We start from the raw sequence: 17,657 nt of genomic DNA, 5'->3' as shown, positions 1-17,657 counted from the left end.
TGACTCTTAAAATGAGCAGTAGCTACAGTGCACTAGAAAAAAGACCTGGGTATGCTAAGAGTGGTTGTGATGGACAGCAGTTCTGTAGGAGTAAGTGGCATGGTTTACTTTGGCCTGGTCCTTAGATTGAATAGGACTGTAATAATAACTGTGCAGCACAGCTCCTTTTGAGCTGTGTTTGATGTTTGTAAAAGGTTGTTGTGAAAGGGGAAGAAGGAATGGCTCGTGCTGATGTGTAGTTGAGCAGCTGGCTTTCCAGAGATACTTAATGGGAAGCTGAGTGCTTCAGGCACGTTCTGAAGGAGACGGATGCTGAACATCAGTTGCTAAGGTAGGATGGGCAATAAAGAAGCAAAGAGAGAATGGTGCTTGAAAGCATGGAAGGAGATTAAAAGTGCTGCTCTACAGAAAAGTTAGTGTACTGAGAATTTAAGAAAATCAGCTCAATATTAGGGACAGCAAGTGCTTTGGCATGGAGAATGCTTAGGAGAAGTAGCAAAACTGCCTGAATTGTTGCTAATAAGAAAGAGGAATAGTATGAGGGGAAGAGGACAAGATATCAAAAGGCTTGGGGGCCCTAGGAATGCATTCCTGGCAGCGAACTTGAGAGTTCTGTGCTTTGGGTGTTTCTGTTATATGCTGTTATGTTCTCATTGCTGTGAGAGGGAACTGTGATCAGTGTTCACAGGAGTTCTGCACTTTAAAGCCCAGCCTTGCTAATCCTTTGTATTTTAGTCCAGCAACGTTTTGCATTATAGCAGCAGCCTAAAGTGATATGCAACATCTGTGTACAGCATTGCTGAAATTCCTAGTAAATGAGTTCCAGAGACAACCTTCCATTTGTGGGGCATTTTGCAAAATCTGCTGTACAAAAAGAATGTTAACCAACCTAACTCTTCAGGGACCTGAGATGCTGAAGAACTGGAGTCTTGATTTGGAAGACAGGAGAGGGCAGAGGTGGCTCCAGCTGGGCAGTGCTGCATGTGAGCCCTGCTCCCCTGCTGCAGAGCTATGTGTTATGTGAGCTCCCTGTAACTGGGGCAGAATCCATCACCAGGAGGTGCCTCAGCTTCCTTTCTGTGAAGTATGTAGCCTTTGAAAAGAATGCTTTTTGAAATTTTGAAATTGAAAATGCAGAGAAGGTGGTGATTGCGAACTGTAAAACGCTGGCAAGTTGTTGAATTAGTAGGAGTTACACAATATGAATAAAAACAAGGCCTTTCTTTGCCTGGGATGTCTCCCGCAGTACTGGAGAGCTGTTGCTGTCCCTGCTTTGTAGCAAGGTCACTTCTGTCAATACCATCCAGATGTGTATCCTCAGGGTTTGTCTAAACATGGTTTTCGCTGCATGGCGTTAATAGCTCTTATGCTGCCTGCCAGCAGGGTCGTGCCCTCCTGCTTTCACCTCCATGTTTATCCACTTCTACTGCCCTCCCACTGCTTTCTGGATTTTTTCCTCTCTTCAGGTGTCTTAAGAAGTTTGGGGGGGCAATAAGTCTTCTCTCCTTTCTTCTTATAGGACTCTCTTGCGGTGCAGGAGAGAAGATAGGAGTCAGACCAGGGACGTGCTTGCTCTGAGATGGCATTGCTCTATTCTGCTCTTGCTCCTCTTTGACAGCTACCAGGTGATTTCTAGTAAGGCTCAGGAAAAGGTTATGAAAGATTTCTTCTTTTTGCTGGTGGGTGAGTCAAGGATGCTGTGCATGTGCAAACGCGAAGGGATGAAACCAAGCACGTCCCCTGCAAAATGTGGAACGCGATAGTGTCATTGCTGAAGGCAGTTAGTGCTGAAGGCAGCGCAGGAGATAACTGCTTCAAGCCAGCGTGGACATAATCCAATCAAAACTTCATTTTTTTTTTTTGCCTGATTGTGTTGGCCCGAGCAAGTCAAATGTTACCCAATTTTCTGACCCAGTTCTGTTTTGTGCCTCCAGGACAAACTGTTACATGCTTCTGTCTTTTCAAATATGTTTTTCAATGTGTTTGTGTGAGTTCCTGAACCAAGCTGGAGTTTCTGAACCATTCCAGGATTAGAAAGAAGTGCAACACTAAGGAAAAAATTACAAAAGCATCCAGTTAGATTTGTTGTGGGTTATTTTTTCCCCAATTCTTATTTCCTTCTTATGGCTTTTATCCCAGCTGAAACAATGTGTTCCTGCAGCGGTGCTGTTGTGATGAGATGGGTTTAGCAGAGCTGTGCCTGTTGCAGCCTGGTGTGTGTAAATGCTCAGTGAGGCTTCCTGTTGAACTCTGCTTTCTGCTCAGGCTGTTCCATGCAGGACTGCGGTGGTATTGGCCTTAGTTGGGTTGTTTGAGGTTGCTAAAGGATCTTTTTAAGTAGAAGTGCTCAGAAATGCATTGAATGTAAATCCCTTGGCTACCTGAAAGTTTAGTTTTTTGGAATGGGGAAAAGGTGTGTGGGGTATGGGAGAGCTGGGCTGTGGGTGTGCAGAGGATGTCTGCAGGATGGAAGCGATTGTCTGGCTCCTCAGTTCTGTGCAATGGCCGAGAATGTACGGCTTCTGTGGTGGTAGTTCAGAGATGCCCTTTGTCACTGAGGTTATTTGTCCCAGTTTATTGTGTTGAATCTAGAACATTCTTATCCTTCTGACTTTCTGCCCTCTTGTCATCTAATTGTGCCCTGGCTGCACAAGCCTGACTTGGCTCTTGAATTCAGTGAGGTCACGTTCTCTGGGTGGAGTTATGCTGTAGGTGAATTTCACTCTCAGTGCTGAAGGTGGGACCCTGGTTGGGTTGGCTCTGCTGGCTCTTAGGCCTGCACAGGGCTGTGTCTGCATATGAGGACTGCTTTTCTAATAGCTCCTCTGGGCTGCGCCTGAACAGAAGTGGGAGGCAGAGGTTTACTTTTTGTTTGGTGTAAGTTCTCCCTGTTTGTCCTACAGATGTTTGGCCAGATTCAAGTTTTTTTTCTCTCCCACACCCAAATGCCTGTAGTTCCTGAGAGGAGAACAGTGTTGTGAATAGAACTGGTATGCACTGTGCAGTTGGATTCCCGTGGCTCTGTCAGCATGGGTTTTGCCTCCTGTGTAAATCTCCAGCTAACAGCCGAGGTGCCTGGTAGAAGTAACGGCCTGCGTCATTTCAGGCGCTCGGTGAGCAGTCAAGAAGAGGCTGTTTATCACTTTCCTTGCTGTTGCTAAATGAAAGATGTAGTCTCACTGCTTTTTCATGCTTTACCTTATTATTAGCTTCTTATTTCCAAAATTGAAAGAGTGATACAGGTGACTGCGCTGTGATTGTGATCCCAGTGGTACGTATTCACCTCTTCTTAGAGCACAAGTGATTCCATGGCTTAAAACTGCTGTGTGAGGAAGGACAATTAGAAGGAGTCTGTTTAAATAAACAGCCAGTACTGAAGGCTTGGGCTGCCCCTGCCCTGCACTGACTGCTGCTTGGAATGGCTTCAGGAAAACACCACTCCCTTAGCAGGAACTCAAGTGTGGCTTGGGGCTTTGTTCCCATTGGTTTCAGTTGTGTTTTCCCATTCGGAGTGAAAGTCGATGTGGATTTGTCCACAGAATGGCTCTCAGTCACTTCACTTTTATTTTTCTCCGAGCTCCAGATGCTGCAGTCTACCTGAGGGTTAGGGTGCTCCTCAGCAGTGGAAGGGGATGGTGAGCTGCTCGTGCAGCCTCTTACTGCACAGCATTTGTAAACTTGAACTTCCAACGCCAAGAAAGGAGTAAGTGCCCTTCAAACTGGGGCGCTTTCCCATATGTTAAAATACCCAGAAAATTATCTTCTGAGCCTATGTGAATGCCAAACTGAGATGGAGCATAGGAAGGTGAAATGAACACTTGTTGTTTTTCTGAAGGAAATCACAAGTACTGTGCCCTTTGGAAGGAAATGGGTGGCAGCTGTAGCCGAGGACAGGCAGGAGTGCTGTAGCAATTCCTCATGCACTCTTGAAGGTGTTCTGCACTTGTTCCCCAGCTGAGCTCTAGGACGTATATTTAGAAATCCTGTTTATCAGAGGAATTGTTGTTGTGGCTATATGCAAAATACTGAGCTCAGAAGCAACGGATGAGGAAAAGGAGAGTGGATTGGTAATTGCGTTACCTGAAGGAGAAAACACGTCAGTCTTTCATGATAGAAAGCTGCGCATTACTCTGAAATGAAACAGGGATTATCAGAGTAACGAACCCAGAAGCACACAGAGGCTGTGGAGGAGCTGACGTTAGAGCAGAAAGAGGAATCTTCCTAATGCCAGGCGCTGTGGGGCTGCGGCCCTGGGGCAGAGAGGCTGAGAGGCTGCGGAGGGCAGGCGGCCTTGGCGGGGCAGGTGCCTTCAGTGCCTCTGATCTGGTGTACAGTGAGCCAGTTTGTTTAGATGGTTGTAATGAATTAGATGAACGGTGAAATAATTAACGAAGCAGACACTTAAATGGTTATTGCGGGTTTTAGAGCTGATGTTATTGAGATGAATGAGGTGGTTAATTCTGCTATTGGCTACGCCCTAGCAAAAGGGGTAGCTTATTTATTTTAAATGAACAAACGCCACCAATGCAGAAAAATAGAGTGGCATTCACTGGAAAGACAGCACCGTGTTCTTCCCTTGGGCAGAGAGCATCGGAGACTCTTTGGTGACCTGTGTGCAATTTGTGAAAATACTTTCTTGTTTTTTTAGATGCAGAACATTTTCTACGTCCTTGACAGAGCAGCAGAGATTTATCACGTGTCAGCATATAACTGTCTAGATAGTCGATGCCAATGAAACAGGTTAACAAAGTGCTGTTTGAGAGTACTTCTATAGGCATGTGACTGTTCTGCCATTCTGTGAGCTGCTGTTTGTAATCCCCCAAGTGGTTCTGAGGCCGGAGCCATCAGTCAGCAGAGCTGCTTACACCTGGATGCACCTGGGGACTGGCTGCTGAGCTGAGAGTCTTTGTGCTGGGACCAGGGCAGTGTTTGAGTGGCTCTCTCTCATCAGGTCAGTATTGGTTGACATAACCAAACCTAGCAGTCAGCCCCCTTTTGTACCCTGAGTAACTTCTATGGTTCTTACTCAGTACAGATAATACGTGCAAGCCACTTAGTTTGACTTTAATTCTTCTGCACACACCACTTGTAGCCCACTGCGAAGGTCTGCTGTCTTTGTCCTGCTGTTGTTGCATTTGGAGAATGCTTTATACTAAGGAAATATTCTGTGAATTTGACAAACGTTGGGATGGCTATGCTGATCTGTGTTGTCTGTGTCAGAATGAACGTTACACATTACAGGTGTCCTTGCAAGAATTTTATTATTATTAAAAGTGGCTTCACTCCAGAGTCATTGCTCTGCTTTACCAGTGGATTAATTTGATTCTAGAAGACGTTTGTTTTTCCTTCATAACAGAGCATTTGCCTCAAGAGTTACTCTGAGAATCTGTAGCTGTTTCTTTCCTTACAGACAGCTTCTAGGTAATGCACAACTACAAAAGAAATCAATCATCTGACAGCGTGTACTGTGAAGGCAAAAGCTGGAGTCAAACTTTGTGAGAGTTGTTGCTGGTTTATTTATATCTTGCAGTAAGTCAGTTACTTTTTGTCTGGGTAGATCTCTAAGGGAAGTTCTTTTTAACTCTGTCTTGAAAAGTCTGAACAATGTTTTCCTTCCTAAGAGCAGAGACAGATAAGGAGGTAAATCTAAATCAAATGTCTCGGTTCCACTGACTGCACGAATCATGGATTCATAGAGAAATGAAATTAAAACCGTGGCTGTCTCCTTTTTCACCAATCCCTAATTGGTATTCCTTCCCCACCCCCACCTGCTTTGTTGGATGCTTTATGCTTTGGCAGTTGAGATGCGTCAGTTTCTCACAGACTGCTTGGGTTGGTTTCCCTGGAATCCCTTTAGAGCAAGAGCTGTCTGTGCGGGGCTGCACTGCTCCTCACACAGTCAGTGTGCTTGACTTCTGTTGTCGGTTGCTTTTTGGACTATATTTAGCAGTTCCCTGGAGCTGCCGTTGCAGACATGAGAGAATGAATGTGACATTTTGTGAAGGACTGGGCAGGGAGTCGCGTTGGATGTCGTCTTTCACCGCCACCTGGTTGCTCCTTCAGCACACACCTCGAGGCCCAGCACTGCCTCTTCCCGTGTTTCTGGGGTGAGCTTGATACAGATCACTACTTCACATCTTTTCACCTACTCTGATTTGTATAAAACCCAGAGACAAAGGCATGTTTGCAGTTTAATCCGCCGTATGGTGATATACTTCTGTGATAGAAGATGAGAGGTTGGCGGAACCATCTTCTGTGATTTGGGTTGGCACGCGCTTTGTGTTCTCAAAATCAATCATCCTCACCCATGGTTTTTATTGAGAAATGTTGACTCCTCAGCCGTTGTACTACAAATGAAAAATACTGCCATTTTTGAGTGTCTCCAGCTGGATTTTACACCATGTTTCTATTCTTTTTCTTTTGAAGAAAATAGTGACGAAATGGTAAGGTCCAAGAGCTGTCTGTATTTGATTTGCTTGGAAATGAATCCTTGCTGAGCTCCAGGTGGACAGTATGTTACAAAGCCCTCCCTACTTGCACACAAGGTTGTGACACCCAGCATAGTGATTTGCAGGGAGAGGATCCTTGCAGAACGCACAGGTGCCCAAGGAGCAGCTCAGGCTGTGTGTGAAGGGTTGCTGAGGTCACACTGACTTGATGTTGTGGGTTCTGTGGTTGCCACTTCAGTGCTCTGTGTTGGCTCGTGCTGCAGCAGAGTAGCTGGAAAACAAACATTTATCGTTTCTGTTGTCTTCTGCTTTTTACTAGCATTGGAATAGAAATATGTGCTCCTAAATGAAATGCCAAAGGATTTAGTCATTGGATGGGGCAGATATTCTGATGTGAAGAGGAACAGCTCGTAGCTTTGGGGAAGATACGCCTGGTTTTGGAAAAGTGAAGTTTTCCCAGTTCCATATGACATTGCAAATCTTTCTGAAGCTCCTCTCAGACAGGAGGAAGCATCCCACCTTGGTATCTGTTGCATTTATCTGTCATTGAGATCATGCAGCTCCTGTAGAGAGAACAGTGGAGAAATGTTTGTGTTGTAGTGTGGCAATTGGCAGTGAAGATCTTAAAATCTCCCCACCTGGTTCTGACAGCTAATTAGTTCTCTTGTGAATCTTAGCAGTACCAAGATGTAAATGGTTTACAGTGTTTACTGCTGACCATTTGAACTTGTTTGATCACTGTTACTGCAAAAAGTGCTAATGCTATGAGCAGTGGATGTCACTTCGTCCTGATGTTGCTGCAGGTGCACTTAGTGTTCTTGAAGCAGTTCCTTCAGCGACTTGTTCTGAAGATGTTTTTTTAACCATGTAAAAATCTATTGAAATAATTCTGTGGATTTGTATCAGTATTTACTTACTTTTTGCTGAGTATAGGGATGGAAACCTGTTATTGGAATGCAGATACCCTGTAAGGGAAAATTGCCTTCATTATAAAATATGGCAGTGCTTCAGAACTGGTGATGTGCTGGAGATGTGACCTGACTGGAAGGGGATTCTGCCAGAAATGGTGAAGGTGATCTTCCCTTATGGCTTCTCATGTTCTTTTTGTTACATGAAATACTGCCTTCTTTTTTAGAAAATGTCTTGTTTCTTGTGTTATGTGTACAGCTCTGTGAAGAAGTTCTTCATGAAAAACTGCAAGGAATGCAGCAGTCTGCCCGATGATCTCCCTCCTACTTGAAGAAGCTGTGGTTAGAAATGTTAATGATAACAAACCTATCTTATCAATTATGTCTTTTAAAGAGTAGTAACATTTCAGAAGGATTAAAATATCCTATTTGAACTTTGTGTACACTTCTGTACTGTGTGTATACATATGGCTTTTGTTGTAAGCTTTTCTTCTGGAACTTCCAGAGCATTATTAGCACTGGACAACCTGGCCTCCTATCACAAGTCCGATGAGACTGTTCTCCTGCGTGGCCAATGACTGGCAGAGCGGATGGAGGCAGATGGGAAGAGGCCGATTCCCAGGAGCAGCCTGGTGTTGTGCCTGCTCCAGCACACAGAGCTGCTGTGTGACCTGAGCTCCTGAACAGCGGGTTGGAGAAAGCAGGGAGCTCAGAGTTAAATTGTCTGCTGAGGAGCAGCAGGCGTCTGGGTTGGAGAAGGGCTTACTTCAGCAGCTTGTCAAAAAGTTTGAGATCTATGAAATTAATTACTTGAGAATAAAACATCTTTTATTAATGTTTGAATATCTGCATTTGTGTATAAATTAGTACGGTAGAACAGCTGCTGCATGTCCCATTTCTCAAGCAAAAGCTCTGAATGCATTTATAAATAGTGAATAGTAAATAAATAAAGAATGATTTAGTTTCAGGACATGATTCTAAGCAGAGCTGTGCAATGTTCAGTCACTTCTGGGTTGTTCTTCTGCTTTTCACTTTTTAATGAAGGACCCTGGTTTTCATTAGTACAATTTATTTATAGTGTCTTTATGGATATAGTCAAATATCACCTATTAAAATATCACCAGTCTGTCAGACAGATGTATAACTTCTACTTAATATTTGCAGCCTGGATTCTTAGCAGGGAAAATCATTAAGCCCTGATGAATACAGCTGAAATGATATATGAAGTCAGCAGAAATCTTTCCACCCAGTGAGCCAGCAGGGCATGTTTATAAGCCAGCAAACTGCAGCGCTTTGCAGAATATTTTGAATCCAAAAGCACAGTGAGTTGTGTCTACAAGGTTTACAAAGCTAGAATTAAGAATAGCTGTAACATGTACTTGCTGAGTGTATTTAGAGCAGGTTATCTGACGTATTCTCTGGATCTCCAAACACATTTTAGATGTATTCCAAGAGCCTGCTGAAATACATTGAGTGACTTTTGTTTAGTGAATGATAGTTATCCTTAGGTATTCATATTCTAAATGGAGCTGCACTCAGTTTAAATTTCTGGCATTCGTACTGTTAGATTTATTTTGCATGATCTGATCTATTGGTAATTAGCTTTTCCTTCAGAGCTAGGTGATTTAATTTAGGCACATAAGAACCGATAGCAGTTGGGAAGTTGTGAATCCCAGTGCGTTTGGTCACTGCTGACCTGAGTGGCTGAATTAAGCATAGATCAGGTTTGTCTTTCACCCGTGGTGTGCCAGTTGGCTGTTCTACAGAATTAGCAGTTCAGGATATGGATATCTGTTCACCCACCCAAACAGTGGATGGTTACGTTTGTCTTCCTGGCTTGCTAACCGCCATTGGCTGTAAGCAGGATTTGTGCAGTTGTGCCGGGCTGCTGTCACACTCCCCTGGTGGCTCAGGGCGGCGTTCCTCCCGCTGCACAGTGAGAGTGGGCTGAAGGCTGGAAGCGGTGCCTGGCACACCTCGGCTGTGGGAGGTGCGCCTGGGCCGCTGCTCTGTTCGTGGGGGCTCCAAAAGGCCTTTGCTAAATGAACTGCTCACACGGCGGTGCTTAGCAGTTCAGCTGCAGTCAGTTCAGCCTCTGTGAAAGCCCCCCCGACTTGCTGCTCAACAGCTGGACGAGCTGTCATTGCAGGCAGCAGCAACACACAGAGGATATGCTCTGGCTTGGCAATGTGGAAGCAGTTCTTGTACAGCCATGCAACAGGAGTCTGCTCGTAGAAGGTTAGGAGTTCAGCTGAGACTTTTTGGCAGTGCTAAGCCGTGTAAAGATGTGCAGTTTCTGTTTTCTCGTTCACCTGTATGGTTTCTGTGCAGCCTTGCAGTCCTTTTTTGGCAGAGTGGCTGCTGCTGTTAACACCATCACATTAACATAGCTGTAAGTATCAGTAAGTCACAAGTAAGGCATTCTGCTATTGTGTATATGTTTTTACTTGCATGAAATTGGATGCTGAGATTTCATTTAAGTTTCATGTGCTTCATATTCTCTTCCCTGTCTGTAAGAAGCCGGACAAGTTACACATCTTATGAGCCCTTACCAGCAAAACCAGTCTAGGCAAGCCAAGCAAAAAGCCAAGGAATGACATGGAGTTGTCTGGGAAGACTTAAAAAGGAAATTTTATGCTGTAGTGTGCAGAGAGCCCAGCTTTGTGTCAGGAGATTTCTCTGGTGAACTAATGCTGTTAACACCATGGCATTAAGGACTGAACTGTTTCTCTGGTACACAGGTTCCGTCATCTTTCCTTTTTTCCTGCCGTCGCCCTGCTCCATCCCTGCTGTGCATTTTGGTTTTGTTTTTCCCCTCCCTGGTTAGAGGTGAACCTTTTGTAACGCCTCTCTCAGTCCTCTTTCCCTGGGGTGCCTCTGGCTCCCATCATTGCTTTTGGACCTATTCCCTGCCAAACCTGTTCCCATTTACATCTTGTTTTATCTGTTGGTAACTGTGCTGCCCCGATTGACCAGCTCAGGCTGTGAAATATTATGGATTTCTGTCAGACTGAGGATGTCTTTGTTTTCTAATATCATAGTTAGGAACAGGGGGATAGTGCAAATGAACAGACCTGGCTCGTTGGTACAGCAGTACCTATTGGAGATAGCTTTGTCCTGCTGAGGACTCCAGGAAGGCACAAAAAGGCACTGCTCTGCTCTTAGAGTAAATCCAGAAGGTGGAAAAATGAGGATGAACCATGCTAATGTGTGTTTGTGAGGAGCCTTGTGGCTCAGAGTCTGGGAGGCAGGAACAGCATTTATGTCTGGGTGTTCATCACTGGTTCTGGGCTCACCACTAAATTGGTACTGTCTGGATCTGGCCAGCTGTCCTGTAAGGCTGGGTGGGATGGTTGTTTATTTTTTAATTGCCTGTAAGGAGTTGGAAGAAAAGTGAAACAACTTGGTTTAACTCAGAGAGACAGCTGTGTGTATAGCTGGGGTAAGAACTGCTAATGCTTTCCAAAGGCTTTTAATCTGTTTTACTCTGTGATACACTCACGGGAGGACTGCCAGAAGAACCAGCTTCTGTCAGCCAAAATGTTAGTAGTGCAGGTGGGCTGTAAGGGCGGATCCTTTTATTTAAAGCAAAGAAGGCAAGGTTGCTGCATATTCTACCAGAACAGATGAAAACTGTGTATCCTGCACCATCCTGACTAACAAAAGAGACCAAGAGAGGAGGCTTGTTGGCATCAAAGCAGGGCAGACCCTGCTGCCAGCCCGCACCTAGGGAATTATGCACTTTGAACAGCTCTGGCCAGCATATGAGCAGGCTGGCTGGGATGCTAATACACACTGTATCCTATTTGCAGCCTCAGCTTTGCTGGGTTGCTCTGGTAAATTAAAGATTCCCTTTCCTGGCATAAAACGCAACAAGGAGTGGGAGTGAAGTGTGGCTGGCTTGTTCTCAGCTTGGAACAGCAGTGCTGCAGCTTGTCTGGCCAAGGGAATTGCAGCCTGCAGAGCGGGTCTGGCTTTCTGATGTCAGTTATTAGCAAGTCCTTAATTTCATCTAGTGTCATCTGTTGTTGTTACCTGCGTGTTTATTGGAGAAATGGCTTCTGAACACCTGTTGGAAAGAAGCGACTTACATCACTAGCTCTAGGGCTGTGTTTTGTCCTGATCTTTGTCATATTTGAATTCCGTTGTGAAGTGCCAAATGGACGCAGAACAGAAATAATAGTTAAAAAACAAAAAAACTATGGTACGTATGATTGGGTGGTTGGCCATTTCTCAGCTGAGTTTTCACCGTGCCCTGGTTTGGAGTTTGACCTTATTTGTAGCACTGCTGGCGTGGCTGAGGTGGTGGTTCCCTGTGTCGCTGGTGAGAGGAGAGGGAAATCCACAAGGAAAACCAGTGTTGACTGGGACCCTCTGCTGAGCTGCTTTGCTGGCTGATAGCAGTCTCTTTATTACATTTAAATGTGGTTTTCTGGGGGGCGGAAGGGGGAGGAATCCTTAACAAGCTGTAAATAATTTGCTCTAAGACTGAAAAGTCTGCAGAAGTGTGTCGCAATCGGGTGTGCGTGTTTGTGTGCGTACACCTGAGCGCCTCTCCTTGTCAAGTTTCTGATTAAATGAGAACATGTTTTTTAATAGGTTGGACCAATTAATCTTAAGTAGTGAAGATAATTCTGGCGTGAAAATATCTCTTATTTATGCTACTCGCTTCCTACAATTTGAAACAAAAAGTACCCTGTAAGCCCTCAGCTTCCTGACACTGGGACTAATTGAACCTTTACCTGTGGGATTGAAGGGTTCTCTTTGAGCTTTCTCTTACTCCTTGTTGTTTAGCCCGGCAGGTCCCAGTTGAAGCTAAGACACTCCTTTAGGCACTTGAACCGTTCTCAGATCAACCCTTGACCTTCTCTGTGTGGTGAATTGCTTGGACCGTAGGGCTGAACAAGAGCCTTTTCTGATCTTAGAGCTCTTCTGATCTCTTCTTGCTCCTCTTCTGTCAGCTGTTTTCTGGAGCCCTGCACTGTCTGCAGCCATGCCAGGCTGTAGATGCAGGAGCTGAACAGCCCTTTCCAGCACTGGCTATGCAAATAAATGCCATATGGAAATGATGAAATGCTCTTAATCAGCATTCTCCCCCCCCGCACCCCCTTTTTTTTTTTTTTTTCTTCCTTTCTCTACCAACTGTCTATTGCTTGTTTAGCACTGACTTAGCAAGTCTCTCTGCTGCCTTTTCAGTCTGTGTGAAGCCTGTCTGTGTACAATAGGGCTGCAAGCTCAGTCCTAAGAAATACAGAGAATGTGTGAAGGAAACGGGCTACTGAAAAAAGCCATCCGTGGGCTCTCCTGGGCAGTTGAAATAACAAAGTAATGCACTGCACTTGGGAAAGCTTGCCTTTCTGCTGGAATCTCTTCCATTTAGAAGATTTACAGCAGATGGTTTGGCCTCTGGCTTTGTTGGCTTGTTTGTGTCTCTTGGTGTTCAAATGGACTTGTAGTCATAACGAGACCTCCTGCAGAGTTTCTTTCCTGCTGTCACATTTTTGGTCTCTGGGGATACATAAGAGTGAGAGCCGGACCTGTGCCAGAAGCAGTGTGCTGGGTTCCTGCTACCTTGTGGTCAGACCGCGGCTTCTGTGTGGGGCTGGGGGGAGGGGGTGAGACGTAGAGGGAAGAAATGAACTCTTGGAGAGCTGTTCAGACTGAAGCAGTTTTGATGCCAAGCAAAGCTGCTTTGGTGCTTTGTAGTGGGAGATGTCAGCAAGCACATTCCTCGTGAGACAGGTGATGAGATTTATTGTCAGTCGCTTTGTATTCCCTAGAATGAGGAATAATTTATTTAAGAAGCAACTTCCCTGGAATTCAAGCTTTGAAAGTCATTGCTGACCCATTTGTTATTTCTGTCTCCCTTAAGTTTATGAAAGCAGTTTTGTTTTTTTGTGTCGTAGCCCACGCGTTTTGCCACAAATGCAGCTTCCTTGTTCTGTAGTTCAATTCTACAGGCAAAATTGTGGGTAGATGAGGAGATTAGTTAAACTTAACACTGATCAGATATAGTAGCTAGGACACTAAAATAACATTCCAGTCCTGATCATAATTTAAGGAGTACAGAGACAGCTCGCATCTGATTTAGGTCAGAATGCAGTTCTTGAGAGTACTGCTGTAGCAGTGCAAGGAGATGTGTGAGTGTTAGCCTGGAAGTGGCAGGCTGGGTCTGGCAGCTCTTGGTTTAACACAGTAGAGGTGTGTTTAGGTGGCTGGGGTAAAGTCTGGGACACACGGAGTGCATAGAGAAACTTACTGCTGTACTCTGCTGAACTGACAGTTCTTTTTTCTGTTTTAGATGAAGGACCTAGCTTGTACTTCTGACTCCTATGTGCATGTAAGTTTGTGGACTTGATATCTAGTAATACATGCATCAGTTTTATTTATGACCAAAACTGTGTGGGGTCAAGGAGAAATGAGAGCTGCATGCCTGTCTTGCAGAAAGGAATGTACAAATGAGTCATCCCACACCACTGTTAATGCCAGCATTGTAGAGGCAGCAGGTGGAGATGGAGGAAAAAGCTTACTGGAAAATTGTAATCCATGATGTAACCTCATCCCACTAGAAATCTCCCTAATTTAGCTTTGGTTAGTTCATCTGAAAGACTCCAGAGAGGAAGCAGGTCTGAACTGTTCTGAGTTTGGTCAAAGATTAGACACATAGATTTGCATTTTGTTTGTCTTGGGGAGAAGGATTGACCTAAAAAACTACAGATCTAAATTACAGTGAATCTCATTGAACTCTCTCTTGGTGAGAAACAGTCATTCTCCCCTCATTTAGTCTGGTTTCCTGCTGGGAAGGCTTTCCAGATGAAGAGTGTTGACAGCTAGGAGAAATAAGGGACCCCCAATACTGTATGTTCCAGGCGTGTTTTTATTTTGTTTTTTCTTTTTCTTTGACCATGCCCATACTAAAAGTACGGCTTATGCTTCTGTTTTTGCATGGTCTTGCCAAACAACCAGGGCTACTCTCATCCAGTTCTGGGTGTTACTACCTGTACTCTGAGGCCTGGGTTCATCCCTCAGCTTTAGTGCTTTTCAAAAGACCCCGAGCTTAATGTATTTCAACAGGTAATCAGTGTCAAGAGCTGGATGTGTGCAAGGAGATGACTCAGTCTGTAAGATCTGAATTATTCTCTGAAACTCCAATTATTTTGGACTAGAGAGGAAGAATTCAGTTACTGTGCATTTGAATACCCTGTTAAGCTGCCTGAAGGTAGCTGCTGCCAGTTTGAACCTATTGTGCATCCCTTTCCCTACCTGCAAGATCCCCCCTGAGAATGTGTAGGTCAGCAGGCTGCTCTGTCAGGATGAGGCAGGACTGTCCTTTTTCAGTGCGTGGTTGCTTTGGTTCTGAAAGTCAGTTGGTGTGCTCGATTTGCTGAGCAATTACTTCTATGGTAGTGGGATTGTTAACATTTAATTTTTAAGTATATATTATCACATCTGTTGAGGCTGACACCTTTGGTTAACACCCAGTCAATCTGGAAAGCGGGGCAAAGCAATACAGAGCCCTGAGAGATGTCTTTCTTGTCAAAGTGACAAATTGCCTTTCTGAGTCAAAGGACCAGCTTGCGTTTCAGAGCTATGTAGCTACAGGGGAAAGGGGAGGGGAGCATGGGAAAAATACCCTATTAGTTTAGCTCTTCCCCAGTGTTTTTTTGTTGTATGTTGCTGAGTTGAAGTTCTTTGTTTTCCTCAGTCTAAAACAACTTCTCAGCAGGTTGAGAGGAGCAAGGCCCCTGGGACTCTGCCTCTCCCACTTCTCATTCTCATAAACTGTTTACAGTCTCCCTCCATTTTCTAGCTTTGTATGGAAAAGTTCAGTGGGTCAGCTTTCCCTTTAGCTTCATCCATCATTCCAGTCAATTAGAAATAGTTGAGGGCCAATTGCCCGGTCTTCCATTAACTGAGACACTTCAGATTGTTTAAAATAGCACAAAAGCTCTCTTTGTTGACCGCTGCGCCCTGTGCACGGGCAGTTACCGTGTGGCTGAACAGAGCCCCAGTGTGTCTGGCACTGTTTGGGGGGTGAATGTTACTACTGCAGGCCTTGTTTGGGTTTGATTCCTTCTCCTTCACCTCTGCCTCTTGCCTTCCCTGAAAGGTGCGATGCCTTCAGATGGTGAATTGCCAGACCCGCTTGCAAAAAAAGGCTGCATTGTGGCTTTTCACAACTGCTGTAGTAGAGGGAGGTGTTTTTCAGCTGGTGAAAAGTTCCTCTTTAACCTTGGTGCTTAAAAAGCTCTTGGTGTTACTTGTTAGTTGCTTGTCGTGTGTGTTTCTGAAGGACAAAGGAAGCGTGTAAGTGCTGAGGAACTGCCTCGGGCATTGCGGTGTGCAGCTGAGCTCACCCTGCTGCCCCGTGCCAGGGCAGCCTGCTTTCGTGGAGAGCCGAAGTTGTCCTTCAGTTGGAACTGACCAGCCCTGGGGCAGAGCTATGAGAGCTCCAGCAGAGCACGTGAAGCTGGTTACAGGTTGATGTGCTTGGGTGTACCTTGAAGTAAATATACACATATATACAAAATTTCACCTTATGCTTAAGCAGAGAAGTATGTGCACCAAGAGGAGATCAGCAACAAAGTAAATACTTAAGTATTTTCATTTTGAAATCATTGCCTGTCTTCAAACTCTTTCCAATGTCCTACACTGCCAGGGTTTGTTTATGGCCCAGTCCACCTGCTTTTTGTTGTTCTGGAGCTTGAGTAACACATTATCAGCAGGTCCTACTTGTACAGCAGTAGTTCCTTTGGTTGTGAAGAGTCCTGAGAGCTGTGACTGTGCGGCTGTGCTTGGGGCTTATGGCCTGGACCTTGCTTTTGGAACTGGAAGAATACTGTGCATGGTAGCCCTTGAATATGAGGCCTTTGCATTCTTCAAAAAGGTGCCCTGCCTCCTGCTTGGATGTCAGCTGTTGAACTGCCACAGTGCACAGAATGCTCCCCGGACAAATCAGGGCTGAGGGCCCAGTGGGATGTTTTGGTGGAAAAACAAAACCAAACAAAAAAACAGCAGAGCTTGACAGAACAGGAGAATGTGATGATAATCAGATTTAGGAGTTTTCAGCAGCTGGGGAGCTAGATCCTGTGCTGGAAAAAGGTCTGCCGCAGATACACCAAGCTAGTTCCATCACTGACTTTTCTGTACTTTGATGCCCTATGGGGATGTTGATCTGATGTACGTTCTCAATCCAGGAACATGGTGATCTCGGTTGCCTTTTTTCTTCTCCTTTTTTCCTCCACATTCCTTCAGCAAATAACAGCCTGAGAACATCAGAGCTAGAAGCGCAGACCTGAGCTGGAAGGAGAGCCGTGGGGCACACCGTTGTCAGAACTGAGTGTCAGACCAAAACTGATGTTTGCCTTCTTTGCACTTGTAAGCTGTCTCATGCTTTGCAGAAACTGAAGCTTTAATAAGTAATTCAAGCAAAGTATAAGAAGGGTAGAAGAGAGAATCCCTATTTGATTCAATTAGCCCTGGTGTCCAATGCCATTAATTATGACCAGCCTTCTGATGTTTTTCACAGGAGTTGATACACTTGAGCTTTGTCTGTGCCGGGGCCAACTGAGGACAAGTTTGTCCACTGATGTAGAATCCAGCTTTTGTGCTCTGCAGAACCCTTCAAATTTGGTATCTAACAGTAGCCTGGAGTAAGCAGTAGCCTGAATAGTCTGCATTGCAGTCTGCTGAACAAAGGATACGTCTGGGAGAATGATGATTCGACGTACATGTTTTCCTGTGTTTGAAGAGGGACTGTTTTAGTGGAAGTAATAATCTCCTGCAATTTAATATTATTTCCAGACTCTTTTAAATCGTTTCGTAGGCAGCGAATAAAGAACTTTGCTTACTGTTTTAAAGTAGAATGTCTGTTCCTCCTAGGGGAGGTTATTCTTTTATTAAAAAAAGATAGAAAGTAGCTGCTTTGATGGAAATGTAACTCCAGGATTTGAGATGGTGATGATTACAGAAGCTGTAGTATTCTAATGCAAAATAAGCCCTAGGAGATATGTGCCCTAAATAGTAAATCACTCTGTTTTTTAACAAAGCAAGAATTACTATTATTGTGTTTCTTGCTTATTTTACAAGGTCTTTAGCTGTTTCATCTGCACTTAACTTTTACAAGCTGGGGATAAATTGACGGTTGATGTTGTTTTGCTGTTTAAATAGCTTGGCGTTTTTAAAGCGTACCGGAGATGCAAGTGAAAGATGGGATTCATTTGGCACTCCAAAAAGCAGGGAGAAAAACCGTGACTGCTGGTATCTAGTGCTCTAACCTGGATTAGAATCTGATCTTATA

The 17,657-nt window shown here is 44.6% G+C and overlaps 1 protein-coding gene across 9 annotated transcripts in view; it reads left to right on the top strand.

The window, feature by feature from the left end:
* ARVCF (ARVCF delta catenin family member) overlaps positions 1-17,657 on the top strand; it is a 219,420-nt gene that overhangs the window by 115,892 nt on the left and 85,871 nt on the right. The window contains exon 3 of one of the 9 annotated variants that reach the window (XM_031555926.1): positions 13,659-13,697. The exons of the other annotated variants lie outside the window; for them this stretch is intronic. Within the exon in view, the coding sequence (XP_031411786.1) occupies positions 13,659-13,697 (39 nt within the window). The remainder of the gene's footprint in view (positions 1-13,658; positions 13,698-17,657) is intronic. 9 annotated transcript variants of the gene reach the window in all.

The sequence above is a fragment of the Meleagris gallopavo genome, chromosome 17 (genome assembly GCF_000146605.3).
Source record: "Meleagris gallopavo isolate NT-WF06-2002-E0010 breed Aviagen turkey brand Nicholas breeding stock chromosome 17, Turkey_5.1, whole genome shotgun sequence".
In the NCBI taxonomy this organism is placed as follows: Eukaryota; Metazoa; Chordata; class Aves; order Galliformes; family Phasianidae; genus Meleagris; species Meleagris gallopavo.
The sequence above is the reverse complement of the archived record's forward strand: the minus strand, read 5'-3'. Positions and strand labels throughout refer to the sequence as shown.